A 19,728-nucleotide genomic window follows, 5' to 3' on the forward strand; every position below is an offset into this window, starting at 1 on the left:
ACACATGCTACGTCGCAAGCTCAAGATGAACAGATAGAGATAGTGTATGAGGATATTGAAAGGGTAATGCAGTATGTAAAGGGGAACGAAAATCTAATAGTCATGGGCGACTGGAATGCAGTTGTAGGGGAAGAAGTAGAAGAAAAGGTTACAGGAGAAGGAATGAGAGAGGAGAAAGACTAATTGAGTTCTGTAACAAGTTTCAGCTAGTAATAGCGAATACCCTGTTCAAGGATCACAAGAGGAGGAGGTATAATTGGAAAAGGCCGGGAGATACGGGAAGATTTCAATTAGATTACATCATGGTCAGGCAGAGATTCTGAAATCAGATACTGGATTATAAGGCATACCCAGGAGCAGATATAGACTCAGATCACAATATAGTAGTGATGAAGAGTAGGCTGAAATTCAAGACATTAGCCAGGAAGAGTCAATACGCAAAGAAGTGGGATACGGAAGTACTAAGGAATGACGAGATACGTTTGAAGCTCTCTAAAGCTATAGATACAGCAATAAGGAATAGCGCAGTAGGCATTACAGTTGAAGAGGAATGGACATCTCTAAAAAGGGCCATCACAGAAGTTGGGAAGGAAAACATAGGTACGAAGAAACCATGGGTAACAGAAGAAATACTTCAGTTGATTGATGAAAGGAGGAAGTACAAATTTGTTCTGGGAAAATCAGGAATACAGAAATACAAGTCGCTGAGGAATGAAATAAATAGGAAGTGCAAGGAAGCTAAGACGAAATGGCTGCAGGAAAAATGTGAAGACATCGAAACAGATATGATTGTCGGAAGGACAGACTCAGCATACAGGACAGTCAAAACAACCTTTAGTGACATTAAAAGCAACGGTGGTAACATTAAGAGTGCAACGGGAATTCCACTGTTAAATGCAGAGGAGAGAGCAGATAGGTGGAAAGAATACATTAAAGCCTCTGTGAAGGTGAAGATTTGTCTGCTGTGATAGAAGAAGAAACAGGAGTCGATTTAGAAGTGATAGAGGACCCAGTATTAGAATCGGAATTCAAAAGAGCTTTGGAGCACTTACGGTCAAATAAGGCAGAAGGGATAGATAACATTCCATCAGAATTTCTAAAATCATTGGGGGGAGTGGCAACAAAACGACTATTCACGTTGGTGTGTAGAATATATGAGTCTGGCGATGTACCATCTGACTTTCGGAAAAGCATCATCCACACAATTCCGAAGACAGCAAGAGCTGACAAGTGCGAGAATTATCGCACAATCAGCTTAACAGCTCATGCATCGAAGCTGCTTACAAGAATAATATACAGAAGAATGGAAAAGAAAATTGAGAATGCGCTAGGTGACGATCAGTTTGGCTTTAGGAAAAGTAAAGGCATGAGAGAGGCAATTCTGACGTTACGGCTAATAATGGAAGCAAGGCTAAAGAAAAATCAAGACACTTTCGTAGGATTTGTCGACCTGGAAAAAGCGTTCGACAATACAAAATGGTGCAAGCTGTTCGAGATTCTGAAAAAAGTAGGGGTAAGCTATAGGGAGAGACGGGTCATATACAATATGTACAACAACCAAGAGGGAATAATAAGAGTGGACGATCAAGAACGAAGTGCTCGTATTAAGAAGGGTGTAAGACAAGGCTGTAGCCTTTCGCCCCTACTATTCAATCTGTACATCGAGGAAGCAGTGATGGAAATAAAAGAAAGGTTCAGGAGTGGAATTAAAATACAAGGTGAAAGGAAATCAATGATACGATTCGCTGATGACATTGCTATCCTGAGTGAAAGTGAAGAAGAATTAAATGATCTGCTGAACGGAATGAACAGTCTAATGAGTACACGCTATTGTTTGAGAGTAAATCGGAGAAAGACGAAGGTAATGAGAAGCAGTAGAAATGAGAACAGCGAGCAAAAAAGGCATTTCTGGCCAAGAGAAACCTACTAATATCAAATACCGGCCTGAATTTGAGGAAGAAATTTCTGAGGATGTACGTCTGGAGTACAGCATTGTATGGTAGTGAAACATGGAGTGTGGGAAAACCGGAACAGAAGAGAATCGAAGCATTTGAGATGTGGTGCTATAGACGAATGTTGAAAATTAGGTGGACTGATAAGGTATGGATTGAGGAGGTTCTACGCAGAATCGGAGAGGAAAGGAATATGTGGAAAACACTGATAAGGAGAAGGGACAGGATGATAGGACATCTGCTAAGACATGGGGGAATGACTTCCACGGTACTAGAGGGAGCTGTAGAGGGCAAAAACTGTAGAGGAAGACAGAGATTGGAATACGTCAAGGAAATAATTGAGGACGTAGGTTGCAAGTGCTACTCTGAGATGAAGAGGTTAGCACAGGGAAGGAATTCGTGGCGGGCCGCATCAAACCAGTCAGTAGACTGATGACCAAAAAAAAAAAAAAAACACGCACGCTAAGAAGAACACAACCCATGCCCGAGGGAGAACTCGAACCTCCGACGGGGGCAGCCACGCGAACCGTGGCAAGGCACCCTTAGACCGCGCGGCTACCATGCGTGGCGCACGATCGACCGTCACCACGCTCACGTTCCCGCCAGAATGGCCAAAGTGGAATCCATCTACGGATCTGTGTAGCAGCCTCGCACAAGCCGCTTCGTCTACGAGCTTGAGGCAAACCGTGCCGGAGACAGTCCGCATAATGTCCGACGCAGCTGATACCGCTAACCCATTCCCTTGCCATTCCGATCTCCCACCTTCTATTTACATTGAAGGCCAATTGTGAAATGCAACTGCAGAGCTAACGTTTATCTCGCTCGGCTGCGCACTCTTGGGGGGGGGGCAGCGTGTTACGGACTTCTGGAGGTTGTAGAGGGGACTCAGTACATCATGTTTTACACAGGAGCCCACGTCCGGAAACGGTTCGTCTCCATGTTACAAGGAAAAAAGAGCTACTGACAAGAGAACCTCCCCATCGAACCCCCCCCCCCCCCCGTGGATTTATTTATAAGTTGGCACAGTGGATAGGCCTTGAAAAACTGAACACAGATCAATCGAGAAAACAGGAAAAAGTTGTTTGGAACTATGAAAAAACAAGTAAAACATACAAACTGAGTAGCCCGTGCGCAAGATAGGCAGCATCAAGGCTCCTGTGAGCTCAGGAGCGCCGTGGTCCCGTGGTTAGCGTGAGCAGCTTCGGAATAAGATGTCCTTGGTTCAAGTCTTCCCTCGAGTGAAAATAATTTTTTGTTTTCAGACAATTATTATCTGTCCGTCCGTCCGATGCGATGTAACTGCGCTGTAGTATGAGGAAGTTGTATGAAAACGTTAAAGACATATGTTTTGACAGAGCACAGGGAAAACTGTGCGACTGTGAAACTGTTGCATTCATTTGTTGCAGTTTATGTGACACTCTCTTATGTTTTCATCACCTTTTTGGGAGTGATTATCACATCCACAAGAAAACCTAAATCGGGCAAGGTAGAAGAATCTTTTTACCCATTCGCCAAGTGTACAAGTTAGGTGGATCCTTGATGTTGCCTATCTTGCGCATGGGCTACTCAGTTAGTATATTTTGCTTATTTTTGTCATAGTTCCACACAACTTCTTCCTGTTTTCTCGATTGATCTGTGTTCAGTTTTTCAAGGCCTATCCACTGTGCCAACTTATATCTAAACCTGAGGGGGCTGCGATGGGAAGGTTCCCTTGTGAGTCGCGCGCTAGATGTTTCTAACGCAGTTCGCCTGTTGTAGACTACCCACATTCAAGAATGGAACGATAATGCGATGTCACGTGATATCCTCTATTTCCATTTGCCTTGTGTTCATGCTCCCTGGTGATGCGTCGGTTCACATCCCAGTGACTACAGTAGTACTGCCGGCCGAAGTGGCCGAGCGGTTCTAGGCGCTACAGTCTGGAACCACGCGACCGCTACGGTCGCAGTTTCGAATCCTGCCTTGGGCATGGGTGTGTGTGATGTCCTTAGGTTAATTAGGTTTAAGTAGTTCTAAGTTCTAGGGGACTGATGACCTCAGAAGTTAAGTTCAAATGGCTCTGAGCACTATGGGACTTAACATCTGTGGTCATCAGTCCCCTAGAAGTTAGAACTACTTAAACCCAATTAACCTAAGGACATCACACACATCCATGCCCGAGGCAGGATTCGAACCTGCGACCGTAGCAGTCGCGCGATTCCGGACCGAGCGCCTAGAACCGCGAGACCACCGCGGCCGGCAGAAGTTAAGTCCCATAGCGCTCATAGCCATTTGAACCATTTTTTACAGTAGTACTGTAGTGACAGGATGCCAGAATACACGTTCGCAGAGTGCACGGATACGGTATTAATTTACAGAGAAGCTCGCAGTAGTGGCAGAGTAGCTCCACGCCTGAGCCACGCGTACTTCTCGAATCGTAACACTCCATCACTCGCCATGTTTGCCACAGAAGAACAACGGCTGCGCGAAATTTCACAAGCGACAGAGCAAACTGGGGTGTTACAATATGGTGGCGCGCTGTCGTACTGGAAGAGGAGGTGCTTCGTAAAGTTGAAGAGAACCCATCGACGAGTACTCGAGCCACTGCACGTGACTTGGATGTCTCTCACTCGTCTGTCTGGAGTGTTCTGCACGGACACCAACACCTCCCACACACCCTCACAAGGCACACGCTATGCTCCCGGCGGATTTCGTGCCATTTGCCAATTTCTGTACTTGGTTTTTACGTCATTGCGTGGATTTACCTCAGTTTCCAAGGTGAATTTTGTTCACCGACGAAGCGCACTTCAACAGCGAAACTGTTTTGAATGCTCAGAACAACCACATTCGGGAAGAAGAAAACCCCCAAGGCACCTCAAAGATTTCAGCATACCTTCGGTACCAATATTTGGGCAGCTACTCGTATTCGCGATATTCCCGATATTCCTACAACAAGTGATGGCGGAGTTTATGGAAGATGCGCCACTGGACATTCGGCACGAATTGTGGTTCCAGCTCGATGGCGTGGCAATTGATTTTGCAGTTCGGGTCCGAAATCACGAGAACGCAGTTTGCGGGGACAGGTGGATCAGTCGAGGCGGATCACATGCTCGACAACCGCGGTCCCCAGATTTAACCCCTTCGGAGTTGTTCTCGTGGGGCTACATGAAGAGTCTTGTCTACGACACCCCTGTCCAGTCGAAGGAAGATCTGGTTCCACAGATCGTGGCTGCGGAAGGAGTGATCAACCTTACACCACGCATGTTGGACACAGTTTATGCAAACTCACGGCGCAGATACACTGTGCGCACCAAACTTGGTGGTCGTCATATCGAACAGCTGTTATAATATCACAGTAAATAGGAGTGAAATCTGTACATATCGTTTTCCTTGTAACATAGAAACGAACCATTTCTGGACATTGGTTCCTATGTCAAACTTGATCTGCTAAGGCCATCTAAAACGTCTGGAAGTGAGCAACATAAATTGTGAACCTCCCTGTATAAGGTCGCTTACAATTTTCAAATCGGAATCTCATGAAAACGGTTGAGAGTTGCGTCTCCCTATTTGCACACGTTGACGTCCTATTTGTGCCCTACATATCCCGTCAGTATGAATCAAATCGTTAAGGGGAAGTTCGTACAGTCCCCTCGTGAGCTTAAGGGGCTCCGGAACGCCCTATACTTGCAATGTTAAAATAACGCTTATAAATTACATCTTTCCTCACAAAGTATTTGAGGTAAGAAGTTGAACTTTTTACAGATTATTTATTGGTATATGGGCTACAACTTAACACAGGGATTTTACAAAATTGTAGTTCAGTTATTAAAGATGATTTTTTTTTCAATTGTAATGAAAATTCACAACATTTTTTTGCAATTTTTTATTTATATATTCAAAAATATACAGTTTTTTGGAAAAAGGCTGTGTTAAATTATGCAGAAGGTACTGTGTAACATTTACTGAAAGTTTGAAACAAATATGTTTGGAAGATCCTTAGAAAACATGTAATTAGTATGAGAAAATAAAAGTTTTGGGAATCGGGCGACAAAGATTGGATTAACTTTTTAGTGCATTCCAGGTCCATAGGATGGATTATCTTCATCCTCTACAAACTCCTCCTCCAGCTTCCTCTTGTTCCTCCTCCTGTTTACTCTTGCTTGTATTTCTAGACTCTTTACAGCCCTGTCTGGAGCCCGAAGGCGTTCCTTGTCTAAAGCAAGCATCGCTCGTACCATGTTAGAACCTGTCTTCATTCCCATATTTCTAAATACCTTGCACCTTACAATGTTGCCATCATTGAAAGTCGCAACAGCATCATACACACCAAAGTGAAGTGTTTCTATTCCAACAAATACAGTCTTGGGGATTCTCGACCATATAACACTATTTACACTTTCATTGGGGTTTTGAGTTTTTCCGTGAATACACTTTTTCAACAGTTCAGGTGCTGCTAAGTCTCTGAAAATAGGTTTTATCACCTCCATTATTGCATGAGGCAGACTATGTTTATGAGTGTACACTTCACCATTAGCAATCCTTTGTTATATTTACACCAACTGTCTTCTTCTTTGGGACACAAGCTATGTTGGGGATTTTCATCGGTTGAAGAAGTATGAAAAAAAGGAGCCCAAACAGCCTTCATCATTTCGTCGACACTTTGTGTATTTTGCCTAATAGCCATTCCATAATAGTTCTGTATTTTGTCAATTACACTGTCAGTTAACCTTCCCTTCCCATCCAACCCTTTACCATCACTGAGTTTTTATTTTTTGTACGAAGCTTTCAGTCGCCAAAGTCTTGTTCCCATTCGCTTCTGTACGTGTCCAATACACTCAAATTTCTGCACTACAACATCATCACCATAGGGCTTCAGTCCTTGAACATGTTTGAAACTTTTAGAATCACCGTCACCAAGGTAATTAACATATCGCACTTTATCACACGCCTCAGAACGCTGGAATATACTGGCAACACCAGCCACTTCCATTCCTCCACTACTGCCACTATAGTTAGCTTTGCAATTATTTTCATGTGTACCTTTATATTTTTGTGGACATCTACAATACTTTGATATTACTGGTACATCTAAAACTTTCCCTGTATACATACTGGTGGCAGATACTACACCATGAAGAGATGTGTGTCCCCGTTTATGCCAGGTACCATCGAACGCTGCAGTCAAATCTCTGTTACCATTATTTTCCATTACTGCCTCTTCCACAGCGTTCTTCATAGATTCTATAGAGACATCTTCTACTTTAGACCCTATTAATTTATTATAGGTCGTAAACTTGGTTGGGGGATTTGGAAGATTCATGATGCCACAGAAAATTGCACCTGCAGTAGCACCCTTACCAACTGAACGCAAGGAATAAACAAATCTAATGTTGTGTTCGTAGATTTTGCTACCATTTTCTTGCAGTTACTGCAACACTGTTCCAAAAGGTGGTCATGTATGAACACTTATCACATTTCAGTTGTATTTCACTAGCAAGTCCTACGTGCTTTATTATGGAGAGTTCCAGAGCAACTTCACTACAATGAATACATCTTACACAGTTTGAAAAAGTTCCTTTGAGAACCGACATATCAAATATTTCATTCACATCCGATTCGCCCATAAAACATTCATAGTTTTCACTCATTGAACCAAGCTTCTTCTGTGAAGTATTTTCTTTCCCACTTTGACTGCTATGGGCAGGTGTACTTGAGAGGTTAGGTTCACTCACTTGGTTATCGTCTTTATTGTTTACAGTAATAACACATACCTTTGGCTTTCCAACATTTCTCCTTTTCTTAAAAGCCTTCAGAGGATTTCTAATAACTTTACTTTTACTCATTATTATACTTCAACAAAACAGAGACTCAAGAAACAGAATTAATTACGAATATTTTCGAGATAACGACAGAGTAAATAAACATGAAACAATCGACAATCACACCAGCGATATATATTGAACCATCACAGGTCAGCCACAACACATACTTTATCTCACATCACTAAAATGTACCTAATGAACACGGACGTTAATAATAACACCATTTGACAGCAGTTTAACAGCGCCACAGTGGGTCACGCCCATGTAGAACACATTTCAAAAAAAAATTTAAAATTAGTTGAAGTCTTCGGAATTGAATAAATTATATATCTATTAAAAGGTAATAGTCTGCAGATTCAGAAAACGCAAAAAAGTAAAAATTGAACTTTTCATGATTTTGAGCCTTTCCGGAGCCCCTTAATGTCCCCATCCGATGGACGGTTCACATCACCAGTGTCAGATGTTCCCAGTTCTGTCGAGACGTTTGGAATTTAAGCCAGGATGTCAGTGCAGAGACTGGTGATCAGGAAAGAAATGTGTGTGAAATCTTATGGGACTAAACTGCTAAGGTCATCATTCCCTAAGCTTACACACTACTTAAGCTAAATTATCTTAAGGACGAACACACACACCCATGCCCGACGGAGGACTCGAACCTCCACCGGGACGAGCCGCACAGTCCATGACTGCAGCGCCCTAAACCGCTCGGCTAATCCCGCGCCTGGTGATCAGGGGCCTTACGCCACCACATTATCCCCTTTGCTGTCAGGACAGAGGGAAGGCAGGCGACAGCAAGTGGCGGACCCACGCGGCTACTTCGACTCGATAACAAGCCCAGTTATGGCCACTGTTGTGAAAACTTCCTGGCAGGTTAAAATAGTGTGCCGGGCCGAGACTCGAACTCGGGACTTTTGCCTTTCGCGGGCAAGTGCTCTACCGACTGAGCTACCCAAGCACGACTCACGACCCGTCCTCACAGCTTTACTTCCGCCAGTGCCTCGTCTCCTACCGTCCTGAGGACGCGTCGTGAGTCGTGCTTGTGTAACTCAGTCGGTAGAGCACCTGCCTGCGAAAGGCGAAGGTCCCGAGTTCGAGTCTCCGTGCGGTACAGAGATTAAATCTGTCAGGAAGTTTCATATCAGCGCACACTCCGCTGAAAAGTGAAAATGTCATTCAGGGTACCTGTTGTTGCCACAGTTGGCAGTTCTGTGTGCTAGATGTCACACTGTTGTGTCCACAGCTCACTTGCAACTTTAAACGTGTATTCAGTGCACTACATCTACATCTACATCTACATTTATACTCAGCAAGCCACCCAACGGTGTGTGGCGGAGGGCACTTTACGTGCCACTGTCATTACCTCCCTTTTCTGTTCCAGTCGCGTATGGTTCGCGGGAAGAACGACTGTCTAGAAGCCTCCGTGCGCGCTCGAATCTCTCTAATTTTACATTCGTGATCTCCTCGGGAGGTATAAGTTGGGGGAAGCAATATATTCGATACCTCATCCAGAAAAGCACCCTCTCGAAACCTGGACAGCAAGCTACACCGCGATGCAGAGCGCCTCTCTTGCAGAGTCTGCCACTTGAGTTTGCTAAACATCTCCGTAACGCTATCACGCTTACCAAATAACCCTGTGAAGAAACGCTCCGCTCTTCTTTGGATCTTCTCTATCTCCTCCGTCAACCCGATCTGGTACGGATCCCACACTGATGAGCAATACTCAAGTGTAGGTCGAACGAGTGTTTTGTAACCCACCTCCTTTGTTGATGGAGTACATTTTCTAAGGACTCTCCCAATGAATCTCAACCTGGTACCCGCCTTACCAACAATTAATTTTATATGATCATTCCACTTCGTTCCGCACGCATACTCCCAGATATTTTACAGAAGTAACTGCTACCAGTGTTTGTTCCGCTATCATATAACCATACAATAAAGGATCCTTCTTTCTATGTATTCGCAATACATTACATTTGTCTATGTTAAGGGTCAGTTGCCACTCCCTGCACCAAGTGCCTATCCGCTGCAGATCTTCTTGCATTTCGCTACAATTTTCTAATGCTGCAACTTCTCTGTATACTACAGCATCATCTGCGAAAAGCCGCATGGGACTTCCGACACTATCTACTAGGTCATTTATATATATTGTGAATAGCAATGGTCCCATAACACTCCCCTGTGGCACGCCAGAGGTTACTTTAACGTCTGTAGACGTCTCTCCATTGATAACAACATGCTGTGTTCTGTTTCCTAAAAACTCTTCAATCCAGCCACACATCTGGTCTGATATTCCGTAGGCTCTTACTTTGTTTATCAGGCGACAGTGCGGAACTGTATCGAACGCCTTCCGGAAGTCAAGGAAAATAGCATCTACCTGGGAGCCTGAATCTAATATTTTCTGGGTCTCATGAACAAATAAAGCGAGTTGGGTCTCACACGATCGCTGTTTCCGGAATCCATGTTGATTCCTACAGAGCAAATTCTGGGTTTCCAAAAACGACATGATACGCGAGCAAAAAACATGTTCTAAAATTCTCGAACAGATCGACGTCAGAGATATAGGTCTATAGTTTTGCGCATCTGCTCGACGACCCTTCTTGAAGACTGGGACTACCTGTGCTCTTTTCCAATCATTTGGAACCTTCCGTTCCTCTAGAGACTTGCGGTACACGGCTGTTAGAAGGGGGGCAAGTTCTTTCGCGTACTCTGTGTAGAATTGAATTGGTATCCCGTCAGGTCCAGTGGACTTTCCTCTGTTGAGTGATTCCAGTTGCTTTTCTATTCCTTGGACACTTATTTCGATGTCAGCCATTTTTTCGTTTGTGCGAGGATTTAGAGGAGGAACTGCAGTGCGGTCTTCCTCTGTGAAACAGCTTTGGAAAAAGGTGTTTAGTATTTCAGCTTTACGCGTGTCATCCTCTGTTTGAATGCCATCATCATCCCGGAGTGTCTGAATATGCTGTTTCGAGCCACTTACTGATTTAACGTAAGACCAGAACTTCCTAGGATTTTCTGTCAAGTCGGTACATAGAATTTTACTTTCGAATTCACTGAACGTTTCACGCATAGCCCTCCTTACGCTAACTTTGACATCGTTTAGCTTCTGTTTGGCTGAGAGGTTTTGACTGCGTTTAAACTTGGAGTGAAGCTCTCTTTGCTTTCGCAGTAGTTTCCTAACTTTGCTGTTGAACCCCGGTGGGTTTTTCGCGTCCCTCACAGTTTTACTCGGCACGTACCTGTCTAAAACGTATTTTACGATTGCTTGAACTTTTTCCATAAACACTCAACATTGTCAGTGTCGGAACAGAAATTTTCGTTTTGATCTGTTAGGTAGTCTGAAATCTGCCTTCTATTACTCTTGCTAAACAGATAAACCTTCCTCCCTTTTTTATATTCCTATTAACTTCCATATTCAGGGATGCTGCAACGGCCTTATGATCACTGATTCCCTGTTCTGCAGTTACAGAGTCGAAAAGTTCGGGTCTGTTTGTTATCAGTAGGTCCAAGATGTTATCTCCACGAGTCGGTTCTCTGTTTAATTGCTCGAGGTAATTTTCGGATAGTGCACTCAGTATAATGTCACTCGATGCTCTGTCCCTACCACCCGTCATAAACATCTGAGTGTTTCAGTCTATATCTGGTAAATTGAAATCTCCAACTAAGACTATAACATGCTGAGAAAATTAATGTGAAATGTATTCCAAATTTTCTCTTAGTTGTGCACTATACTACAAAAGTAAAATAAGGAAACATTTCTGAACTGCTATCATCCCTTGTATAATAGTTTTAACAATTTTTCTCTCCTTGTTCCCGGCTGGCTTTGGAATGGTGTTGCAGTCTGTATTTTTAGTGCCCAAGAGGATCGATTGTGGTAAATGTACAAAGTGAACTGTGCCTCGAAGCTAATGTAACTGCGACGCTTTTGCAGCTGATGACTATGACAGTGACCGCCACCGACACGACGGCTGTGTTGATGAGTTACGCGCTGGCGCTGCTCGCGCTCCACCCAGAGTGGCAGGACGCGGCCCACAGGGAGCTGAAGGACATCTTCGGCGAGGGCGGCGACTACCTGCGTGCTGCCAGCCTCGCAGAGCTGGCCAGCCTCAGGGTCCTGGAGAGCATCATCAAGGTGAGCCGCCACCCACTGGTCTGTGAGGTCGCAAATCGTGCAACTAGAGGACGCCCACCAAGTTTCATCTGTAGACCACTGTTCTTGGACTTCAGACTGGATTTTTTGCTGGCGGTCGTAGTATCTCTGGAGAGTACCATGAAGGTGGAGAGGTACCCACTAATTTCCATGTCTCACGACTGCATACAATAATCACGCCATGAGAGTATGCGCATTATGTTCTACATGTGTTCTTCTACACTCCTGGAAATTGAAATAAGAACACCGTGAATTTATTGTCCCATGAAGGGGAAACTTTATTGACACATTCCTGGGGTCAGATACATCACATGATCACACTGACAGAACCACAGGCACATAGACACAGGCAACAGAGCATGTACAATGTCGGCACTAGTATAGTGTATACCCACCTTTCGCAGCAATGCAGGCTGCTATTCTCCCATGGAGACGATCGTAGAGATGCTGGATGTAGTCCTGTGAAACGGCTTGCCATGCCATTTCCACCTGGCGCCTCAGTTGGACCAGCGTTCGTGCTGGACGTGCAGACCGCGTGAGACGACGCTTCATCCAGTCCCAAACATGCTCAATGGGGGACAGATCCGGAGATCTTGCTGGCCAGGGTAGTTGACTTACACCTTCTAGAGCACGTTGGGTGGCACGGGATACATGCGGACGTGCATTGTCCTGTTGGAACAGCAAGTTCCCTTGCCGGTCTAGGAATGGTAGAACGATGGGTTCGATGACGGTTTGGATGTACCGTGCACTATTCAGTGTCCCCTCGACGATCACCAGTGGTGTACGGCCAGTGTAGGAGATCGCTCCCCACACCATGATGCCGGGTGTTGGCCCTGTGTGCCTCGGTCGTATGCAGTCCTGATTGTGGCGCTCACCTGCACGGCGCCAAACACGCATACGACCATCATTGGCACCAATGCAGAAGCGACTCTCATCGCTGAAGACGACACGTCTCCATTCGTCCCTCCATTCACGCCTGTCGCGACACCACTGGAGGCGGGCTGCACGATGTTGGGGCGTGAGCGGAAGACGGCCTAACGGTGTGCGGGACCGTAGCCCAGCTTCATGGAGACGGTTGCGAATGGTCCTCGCCGATACCCCAGGAGCAACAGTGTCCCTAATTTGCTGGGAAGTGGCGGTGCGGTCCCCTACGGCACGCGTAGGATCCTACGGTCTTGGCGTGCATCCGTGCGTCGCTGCGGTCCGGTCCCAGGTCGACGGGCACGTGCACCTTCCGCCGACCACTGGCGAGAACATCGATGTACTGTGGAGACCTCACGCCCCACGTGTTGAGCAATTCGGCGGTACGTCCACCCGGCCTCCCGCATGCCCACTATACGCCCTCGCTCAAAGTCCGTCAACTGCACATACGGTTCACGTCCACGCTGTCGCGGCATGCTACCAGTGTTAAAGACTGCGATGGAGCTCCGTATGCCACGGCAAACTGGCTGACACTGACGGCGGCGGTGCACAAATGCTGCGCAGCTAGCGCCATTCGACGGCCAACACCGCGGTTCCTGGTGTGTCCGCTGTGCCGTGCGTGTGATCATTGCTTGTACAGCCCTCTCGCAGTGTCCGGAGCAAGTATGGTGGGTCTGACACACCAGTGTCAATGTGTTCTTTTTTCCATTTCCAGGAGTGTATTTTGAGACTTCCGGTTTGATTTGCTGTTGATGGTGGTAGTAGTGCTGGAGAGCACTACTGAGGTAAACAGTGAGCCAGTAATTGCTGTCTCACAAATACAGTCAAGCGATGTCCCGTCAGAGAATGTCCCCAGGGTTCCATATGTGGCCTACTGTGTTGGAGACTTCACACTGAATTTGTAGATGTCGGTGGTGGTAGTAGTGCTACAGAGCACCATGAAGTTGTTAAAAGGAAGTCTCCTTCATGTTCCATTTGGGACACACATCTCAGATTTTCTTCTTACAGAAGTCTCCCTGTTGTGTACATAGTTCCGCGTAGTCAGCGCGTACACAACTTTCCCACTAGAGCGCGCCTCGCTAAGCACAACAGCACAGGCGCAGCACTCGTCCGTCTCCGCACTACGAGATGGCGCTGCCTTAGAGACGGACCAAATTCTGCTTCCGCCGATCCACGTATTAATATGTAACGCAGCCAGTGAGATTGCTGCTAATGTAGAAACTTTTCTCCTCGCAGATCACAATCGCGCAGTGATACCTGAATGCACGAGGTATTATAACGAGTGTACAGACCTCCGATTAGTCAGTCTGCATGTCTGCATTTATCTACACCTGTCTGTACCAGTCTACATTAGTCTGTACCAGTCTATAGTCAAGTTTCAGTCTGCGCCTAATAAGATTATCATATTCCTGTACAGAGCCCTGAAGATAAATGTATAGACACTTTGTCAAGTATCAGAGATATGTGAGAATAAGATTAACGTACCAAGACCAAAGGAACTTCAGATTGTCAATTGTAAACAGCATCCAGAATCAAGTTATGTAATGTCTATGCTTTTTATTATTTTAATAAATGTGTGTGAAAATTAATCAAGTTCTGTTTAAAGTTGGTCATCGTCAATCTGCTTCTCTAAGCGTGCAAGTGGCATTTCTATCGTCTGACCTAACAGCAGAAGATAAACACGCCACGATAAGACCACGAGACATATTGCTGACACTCGCCTACTTCGTTAGAGCGACAAGTCAAATAATCTGATGGTGTGTGTACCGAAGGTCTTACAGTACACACACCACACTCCCCAAGGCACTAATCGATGACTAGAGGAGAACAAGTCTGTAAACTGACAAAATTTCATCTTTCCTATGCATACATACTAGCTCCCACATCCCACAGCTACAGTCACAGCTTATATTGTAAGAGGATGCCCTCTAGGCTCCTTTTGAAAGACTCAGCAAACTTCTAATTACTACCTGTCATATCCCACAAGTGGAGTCACTGGGCAGTGTACGACAAGATACACCCTGAGTGCTATTCTGGCATTTAGATTTGCTGTTGGCGGTGGTGGTAGTGTTGGACAGCATAATCGAGGTGCCTTAGAGGCAAATTCTTCTTCATATACCAGTTGGAACAAAGGTTTAAGTTTTAGTTCTTACAGTAGTTTCGCCAAGGCACTGATCAATGACTGGAACAGAAATAGTCTGCAAAGTGGTCTATTACAAATTTCCCGCTTGTGTTGCCTCTTGTTCCCCAAGAACACAAAGTAAGAATAGCTGACATGACCCACGGTTCCATTTGTGGAGCGGCATCTTAACACTTAAGATTTGTTGGTGATGGTGGTGATAGCGGTCAATTTCACTACTGTGGCGAATTGCTACCCACTAGTTTCCAGGTCGCACAACGCTATGCTAGGGTGCGTCAATGTTTCCTTACGTGGACCACAATTTGAGGCTTCAGGTTGGAATTGTTGCTCGTGATAGCTGTGCTGGAAAGCGACATCAAGAAGCTTTACAAACAAGTATTTCAGTTAGGGCAACCATTTAACCCACTACTGCACGGATTTCTTTAGGAAACCAATTTTACTGAAAAAAAATCTGAGTGTAGGGTCAGATAGACAAAATACTATGTAACAGCTTGAACATTGAAATTCTGATTTATTCATTACTTTAGATTTGCTGCCAATACCAGGGACAGGGAAACAAAATCTTTGCTATCATTAAGCATCATTTTACACACCTTAAAACTTAACTAGGTGTAATCTAAGAGGCAGAATTGCTTCACTCTTTCAGCTGCTGTCGCGTGTGTTTAACTACACTCGACTTTTAGCACAGATTATTGATTTAACTGTTTCTACCAACATTATGATGCCTAACAAAGTCTAGCTCGATGGGGCGAGACTGTGTGTGTTGCCATATGGAAACATTACGGACTTACAAGTGGTATCCTTAATTATTATACATAAATTTACAGTTTGTTACAAAATGGCAACAGCATGCAATACAAGATTAGGAATTACCCCTTAAAGTAGTTCCGCCAAGGAACTGATCCATAACTCTAGTGTCCTGCGGTCGGCAGGAAAGAACTAACGATGAAGTTTGGACACGCTTTATTTAGCTGCACTAATTTCCAAACTCAAGAACAACAAGAAACACAATAATTCTTATGGTGGCGAAAGCTAGATAAAAGTTATAAGACAATGAAAAGAAGTAATAACAACCAAGATACTACGCTACATAGTTCCACAGTGGCGTTACGCCCAACAAGATACAAATTTCTACAAAAGACTACTGCGAGTGTTTACTGGGATAGAGCTGGTGTAGGTATTGGCCAGAGCTGTCCTAGCTGTAGGTACACACTGACGGTCTGACTCTTCTGGCATGCTTATAACACCGATTCTGCAGAGTGCTACGCTTGGTCACATTACTTGTTGGCTCTCCGTAAAATGGCTTTTCATGAAGTAGTACCGTGTTTGTGAGGAAAGTCTGTTGATGTTTACATTCACTGGCGATGTTTTGATATGAGTTCTTGAAGGGAGGTAGGCAGCCCACCTCGCTTGTATCTTGTGCGGGCCCTCTAACTGATAAGAGGCCGCTACGACAATAACTAGAACAAAAATAGTATGGAAAGTGGTCTATGACAAATTTTACGCGAAATTCGCCTCTAGTTCCCCATGCAGACATAGTAGTTGACTGACATCACAAGTCGTGCTAGAAGAGGATGGCCCCTAGGTTCCACATGTGGTCCACTATTCTGGGGCTTCGTATTAGATTTGCTGTCGTCTTCGGTTGTCACTCTTTTAGAGAACACCATCAAGCTGAGCTGTTTGGTATGAGTTACGGTATTCCAAACTGCAGCGTGAGAATGTTCCCCGCCTTCCCCTGGCCTCAAGTTTCTGTATTGTTCTGGATTTCATTCTACATTTTTTTATGTTCTCGGTTGTGGTAGTGCTGGAAAGCACGACTGAGATGAAGAGTAGCCACTAGCTTCCACATTTCGCGACTGCGATCACAAAATGTACTACGAGAGCGTCCATAGAAGGTAATCAATATTTTTGAAATTTTTATTGGATTTATTGCTGGTGATGGTGCTGGTATTGGAGAGCACCAGCAAGTTGAACCATTAGCCTGTAGCTGTCGTGTCGTGCAACTGCATTAACAAACCAAGCGCCCTAGAAGAATCTGCAATACCTAAATACGGTAATAAGCCCTAAAATTGTGACCAGATGCGTATTGGTCCACCTTTACAATGGAAGGGAGCAGCGACTCTACGTGGCACGTACTCAAAAACTCCCTTTGTAGGTACGTGGTGGTAACAGGTTCATATTCAGGGGTTGCGCATTTTCCATGAATTATGGCCCTGAGTGAAAGTGAAGAAGAATTAAATGATCTGCTGAACGGAATGAACAGTCTAATGAGTACACAGTATGGTTTGAGAGTAAATCGGAGAAAGACGAAGGTAATGAGAAGTAGTAGAAATGAGAACAGCGAGAAACTTAACATCAGGATTGGTGGTCACGAAGTCAATGAAGTTAAGGAATTCTGCTACCTAGGCAGGAAAATAACCAATGACGGTCGGAGCAAGGAGGACATCAAAAGCAGACTCGCTATGGCAAAAAAGGCATTTCTGGCCAAGAGAAGTCTGCTAATATCAAATACCGGCCTGAATTTGAGGAAGAAATTTCTGAGGATGTACGTCTGGAGTACAGCATTGTATGGTAGTGAAACATGGACTGTGGGAGAACCGGAACAGAAGAGAATCGAAGCATTTGAGATGTGGTGCTATAGACGAATGTTAAAAATTAGGTGGACTGATAAGGTAAGGAATGAGGAGGTTCTACGCAGAATCGGAGAGGAAAGGAATATGTGGAAAACACTGATAAGGAGAAGGGACAGGATGAGAGGACATCTGCTAAGACATGAGGGAATGACTTCCATGGTACTAGAGGGAGCTGTAGAGGGCAAAAACTGTAGAGGAAGAGCCGGCCGCTGTGGCCGAGCGGTTCTTGGCGCTACAGTCTGGAGCCGCGCGACCGCTACGGTCGCAGGTTCGAATCCTGCCTCGGGCATGGATGTGTGTGATGTCCTTAGGTTAGTTCGGTTTAAGTAGTTCTAAGTTCTAGGGGACTGATGACCTTAGAAGTTAAGTCCCATAGTGCTCGGAGCCATTTGAACCATTTTTTTTTTTTTTTTTGTAGAGGAAGACAGAGATTGGAATACGTAAGGCAAATAATTGAGGACGTGGGTTGCAAGTGCTACTCTGAGATGAAGAGGTTAGCACAGGAAAGGAATTTGTGGCGGGCCGCATCAAACCAGTCAGTAGAAAAAAAAAAAAAAAAGTTAATGTGTGCATAGCTGGTGGCTGCAGTGCGTGCCATCAGCTACAGACCAGTCTCGACGAGTCCGCATCCACAGTAGCTGCAATTGGCGATGTCGGTGAGTCAACATGGAGCACACAGGCGTCGTCTGCCGCGTGCTCAGCAACGCGCGCTCAACAGAGAGCACCGGAAAACGTGCGCCTGCGCCAGCGTTGTGCTCTGCCGTCACACCTGCCACACGTCGTTGCCAGTCGTGCTTTAGAGAGCGTTTTTTACGTTCTGGTTTCAGGCACTGACATCCAGCAGCTTGTCTCCCACCCACGATTTCACCGTCCTTCATCCACTTTTCGTGGTTGCTCTAGACAGTAGCAAGTGAACGGTCGCCCGGCTTCGCCATTTCTGAGATGTTGGTTGCCTGCTGCCACGTCATAACAATCTTGCGTTTGTCGAAGTCGCTTAAGTTCATTAATTACCAGGCGCGTGGCGCGTATCGTGGCTAGAATGATTCCCCATTTGTGTCTAAAACGTCTCTATGGTGGGAAGGCGCGTGAGTATCTCTAATGAACCTCTACCACTCAGTTAGCCGAGTTTTTTTTTTTTAAGAGTCTTCTGACTGGTTTGCTGCGGCCACGAATTCCTCTCCTATGCCAATCTCTTCATTTCAAACTAGCAGTTGCAACCTACGCCCTCAAATATTTGCTGGATTATTCCTTGCCTCTGCGATTCTGCACAGAACCTCCTCATTCCTTACGTTATCAGTGCGCCTAATTTTGAGCATTCGTCTGTAGCACCACATGTCAAATTCTTCGAAGCTCTTCTGTACCGGTTTTCCCACAGTCTATGTTTCACTGCCACACAATGCTCAAAACGTACATTCTCAGAGATTTCTTCCTCAAATTAAGCCCTATGTTTGATACCAGTAGACCTCTCTTGGCTGGAAGACTGTATTTGCCAGTGCTCGTCTGCTTTTGATGTCCTCCTTGTTCCGCCCGTCATTGGTTATTTCCCAAGGTACTAGAATTTCGTAAATTCATCTACTTCGTGACCATCAATCCTGATGCGAAGTTTCTCGCTGTTCTCACTTCTGCTACTTATCATTACTTTCGTCTTTCTTCAATTTACTCTCAGTCAATATTATGTACTGATTAGACTGTTGATTCTATTCAGAATATCACATAATTCTTCTTCACTTTCAATCAAGGTAGCAATGTCGTCAGAGAGTATTATGATTTATCCCTGTCAGTGTCACTACTGTGAACATTATGCAAAATGCGTTTAACTGTGGGTGACTATAAAATGTGGCCCTGTATAGCTGAATTGAAGACGACACAATGTACTTTTTCTTTACCCCCCGAATTCTCATTTTATTTCCCACATAAGAAAATAAAATTATTAAATCTGTTACCACAGGTTATCTGTTTTCAGCTGACTACTTGTGGTTGTTCTGTAAACTGGATGCACACGTTTGTACATTTTTTATTGTTTTACGTTAAAAACAGGGTTTTCTTTATAAAATAAGTGTACAAGCTACTTACGTTCTTTCTTTACATAATCTGCTCCTCCTCCTCTTGCTAGCAGTGAGTGGTGTCGACAGGC

At 44.8% G+C, this 19,728-nt stretch overlaps 1 protein-coding gene across 1 annotated transcript in view; it reads left to right on the top strand.

Moving 5' to 3' along the window:
- LOC126106204 (cytochrome P450 4g15-like) overlaps positions 1-19,728 on the top strand; it is a 127,193-nt gene that overhangs the window by 82,570 nt on the left and 24,895 nt on the right. Inside the window, exon 4 of the mRNA XM_049912437.1 lies at positions 11,682-11,882. Within this exon, the coding sequence (XP_049768394.1) occupies positions 11,682-11,882 (201 nt within the window). The remainder of the gene's footprint in view (positions 1-11,681; positions 11,883-19,728) is intronic.

This window comes from Schistocerca cancellata, chromosome 10 (genome assembly GCF_023864275.1).
Source record: "Schistocerca cancellata isolate TAMUIC-IGC-003103 chromosome 10, iqSchCanc2.1, whole genome shotgun sequence".
NCBI lineage: Eukaryota > Metazoa > Arthropoda > Insecta > Orthoptera > Acrididae > Schistocerca > Schistocerca cancellata.